The 3,742-nt window shown below is 40.6% G+C and overlaps 1 protein-coding gene across 1 annotated transcript; it reads left to right on the forward strand.

Moving 5' to 3' along the window:
- Window positions 1–464: 464 nt before the first annotated feature.
- LOC119410925 (IQ domain-containing protein J) lies at window positions 465–3,338 on the forward strand (the record flags this gene model as incomplete). Its single annotated transcript, XM_037677845.1, is given in 3 exon segments — window positions 465–529; window positions 680–754; window positions 3,155–3,338. Coding segments are annotated over 3 exon segments (324 nt in total), but the record flags the coding sequence as incomplete, so codon positions are not given.
- Window positions 3,339–3,742: the final 404 nt, after the last annotated feature.

Below are 3,742 nucleotides of genomic sequence, written 5' to 3' on the forward strand. Positions count from 1 at the left end.
GGAGCCAAGAGGAAGAGAGCAGCTTGCGAGGAGAGGCGAGCTAAAAGTCATTTTCTTAAAAGCATAAAGTTTTATGGTTCTGTCTTCAAACTGTCGGCTGCTGCATCTGTACGGTGGCGGTGGAGTCGCATGAATGATGTCCTCCTGTATCTTATCTGCTTTGCCTGCAGGCTGATTACAGAAAAAAAAAAAAAAAAAAAGCTTGAAGGCAGCAGATTTAATCAGGTTCTTTCAAAGTTTACCTCAACAACTTCAGAAGAAAAACATCTAGCAGGGCCAAAGCTGCCAATCCACTTCCTCCAGGTGCTCTTAGCTCAGCAAAACGGATGTAAATCTATCACACATCTATTCATATCTGCACACACATGAACTGCAGGGGTCCCCTGTCATCTTCAGAGTCAAAGCCGACAGATTGCTCGTTTCTGGCTGCCTAACTGTTTATCCTCCTTGTCTCACTTCTCCAGGATCAGCTGAAGAACCTCCAGAGAGACTACAAGCATGTTAATGAAGAAGCTCTCCAGCTGCAGAGGTGCGTTCGCTTACACACAATGATAAACAGAATGGGCGACTTGCGAATCCTCGTTTGTCCACTCAGGGGACTCAAGAATCGCTGTTTAATTACGATAACCCAGACTGAACTTGTCCATCTGTGTGTCCTCTGATCCTTCCTCTCTTCTAGAGATCATCAGCAGACAACGGACCTGGACAACAGCATCTATATGAACCTGCCGCCCGATGAGAACAAGGTGTTGATGTGAGTACAGGCTGCATTTATCATTTAGAAGGATTAGAAAATGTGTTAAATTTCCAACAGAACAAGAATAAAAAATATTAATATCCATAATTTGTTTGTTTACCACAATTTCTCAGATCCTATAGTTGCCAAGATGAGCTAAGAACTATTTGCTTTCTTGTTTGTTTGTTTTTTTCCTCAACAACCTCTATTTGAAGGTTACACACACACACATTTATATACATCACAGATTAAAGCACAGATGGTCATACTGTACAAAAAAATTAATAAAATGGAAAACCATTCAACAGTCATGTTTGCGACTTTGCTCTTCGTTCGTCCAGATGTGTGTGTGTTAATGACACACATCACCGACCAGAACAAACGTCTCGCTGTGTCTGGGGGAACGTTCTTGATCCATTTAAGCAGTCAGAAATAATCTGTTTTAAAACAGAAATTAATGGAAAAGAAAATGGGGAGAAAAAAAAATCTCTATGAATACTTTAAACAAATTGAATTATGATGCCAGTTTTAAATTAAAGCCATCCTTTGCTTATAAGGAATGGAGTTGAAACTATTTTAGTCTGACATTGTCACATATAGAGAGATGCAGTGGTGGGACATCAGGGCCAGTAAAGCATCCCATGCTAACCTAAATACAATCAGAATTGCTAATTTACATTTTACTATATTTTTTTCAGTTAATTTTATTCTGAAATGTCTGTTCTCTCCATTTCATAGCTGTTTTTTTTTCTGGTTGCACAGCTTCCGGTTGAAAATATTTATGTAGAGCACTGATCCAGTCATATTTCGACCACCAGGGTCAAAGAAACCTGCTTCAGAATCAACAGAGCAGTCGCCTGTAGCTCAGAATAAATAGCAAACAATCTGTTTCTTTGACCAATCAGATGTTGAGCTGGCGACACCGGGGCCTTCTAGCAGGCATTAGACAACATCAGCATTTTCATGCTGTTTGATTGGACGGTCAGAGAGCGAACTGGTCAAAGCTAGGAAACCGCATCTGTAGCGACCTACACAAGCTAAATGTCGCATTCTCATCCCTAAAGTGAATCAAACTTGTGCCAGAAACACGACGGAGCAGACTGGACGCTCAGCATTCACTTCCATGGTGTTAGAAAAGGACTCACTGGTGAAAGTGAAACGTCATGATGAGCTCGAGGACAGAGGAACTGAGCTCTGAGGGAAGAAAGGAGGACGAGTCTGCGCACAGTTAAACAAAACATTTGATGAGTAAAACGCATTTATTCAAACCTTTTTAGTCGTTTTATTTTGTCCGTGTTGATGCTTTTGCTAAATGTGTATGTGGTTCTGCTGAGGCTGCAGTAAAAGGAAACATGTTGAATTGTGTTATTTGAGTTTCTTGCTTTATTAATTACATCTATTCCCGCTTCACGATACGTCTGTCTGTGATGCACAGACATTTTTTTTTAGACATTTCTGTGTATTCCTGGTGGTTTCTGTAGACGTGGCGTCATAATGACGGTACTAAGAGGTGGATGAACTCAGGCAGAACGCCACTGAAGGCCTCGCTGTAAAATGCACGACCCACAACAATAGTGCTCAAAGAATGTGCCGAGGATGACTGTCAACTACTGGCACACCAAATTTTAGGTCAATAACTTTAAAATGAACATCTTCTCTTACTGATTAGTTATGGTGGCCATCTTAGATGTGCATCCAGTGAATACAGAGAGTTTCATTCAAATCTGTCCATTAATTCATGAGATATTTGCTGATGCTACGAACAAACAAACACAAAGACGTGGGCACAAACGTTGCATTTCACCTTCAGCATTAGAGGATAATGTGCTAACATTAGAATAAAACAAAGGAAATGCAAAAAAAAAAGCATAATGAAGTCATCACTATTACTAATAAAGTAGACAAAAACCACAAAAAAAAAAAACATATTTACTCAAATAAAAATGAAAAAGGCTCAGTCTTGCATGAGGCTGTCTGCTTTACAACATTCTTGTTTTGGTTCTGTGGTTGTTTTGCTACATTTTCATCCCAAAGAAGACCACGTTCAGTTGTAATGTGTTTGTCAAACTCCTACATTTAGTTTTTCCAATTTACATGTAAACTTTATTGTTCCTTTGGTTTTGTTTAGTTGCAACCCTGCAGTTCAGCTTCAGAAACAAATACAGTCACAGGGTTGTACACAGTAATGTTTACTACTCCTTTAGTGTACGTTGTGTACAGTAACGAAGGGTCCTAATGGTCATCGCTGCATTTCACAGTCAGCATTCAAAGTCACTGCTTCAGACTGAACAGGTTGAATTTAGCTCTGTTGGAATCTATGATCACATTCTGAATATCTGTATTAAAATACGATGACGTCATTTCCCAAAACGTTCACATCACCAGTCCGGCTTGTTGTGTCCTCGTCTCTTCGTGCAGAATTCAACGGGCTTGGCGTGACTTTCTGCAACGACAGGAAGTGGAGAAACGGAGCCCCTCCCCACCTTCGCTCTCCTCCTCGGACAAGATGAGCATGTCGATCAGCATGATGACACTGTCAGACGGCAGCACTCCTGTAAGTCAACATCCTCCATTACAAACATGGGGCATGCGGGCAGCGTGACACCGTGAAGCGTGCAGCGGGGCTGTTTGTGGAGGTTGTGTGTTTAAGGACGGGTGTGATGGTGCTCAGACTGTTGGGGAGGAGGATCTCCTTATGGATTGGTTGTTGCTGTATGTTTGAGTAAATAGAAAACTTTCAGGTTGATACCAGAGCTAACCACCATCTGCATTGTTTTTTACTTATAAAACCCACATGCATTCACACACACAATCATTTTGAGCAAAAACAAATAACCCGATCAATGTTGCTTTGACGGCAAACTTTGAAAACATAAAGACGAACTTATTACATTTAAAATTTACAATTTACAAAGCCATCCCATGACATTCAGCCTTTGTGATTTGCTTCATATCCATTTTTGCTGTTGAAGCCGTGGACGCTAAATGTCCCAAAGAAGACTCGTA

The sequence above is a fragment of the Nematolebias whitei genome, chromosome 6 (genome assembly GCF_014905685.2).
Source record: "Nematolebias whitei isolate Nwh7 chromosome 6, NemWhi1, whole genome shotgun sequence".
Taxonomy (NCBI): Eukaryota; Metazoa; Chordata; class Actinopteri; order Cyprinodontiformes; family Rivulidae; genus Nematolebias; species Nematolebias whitei.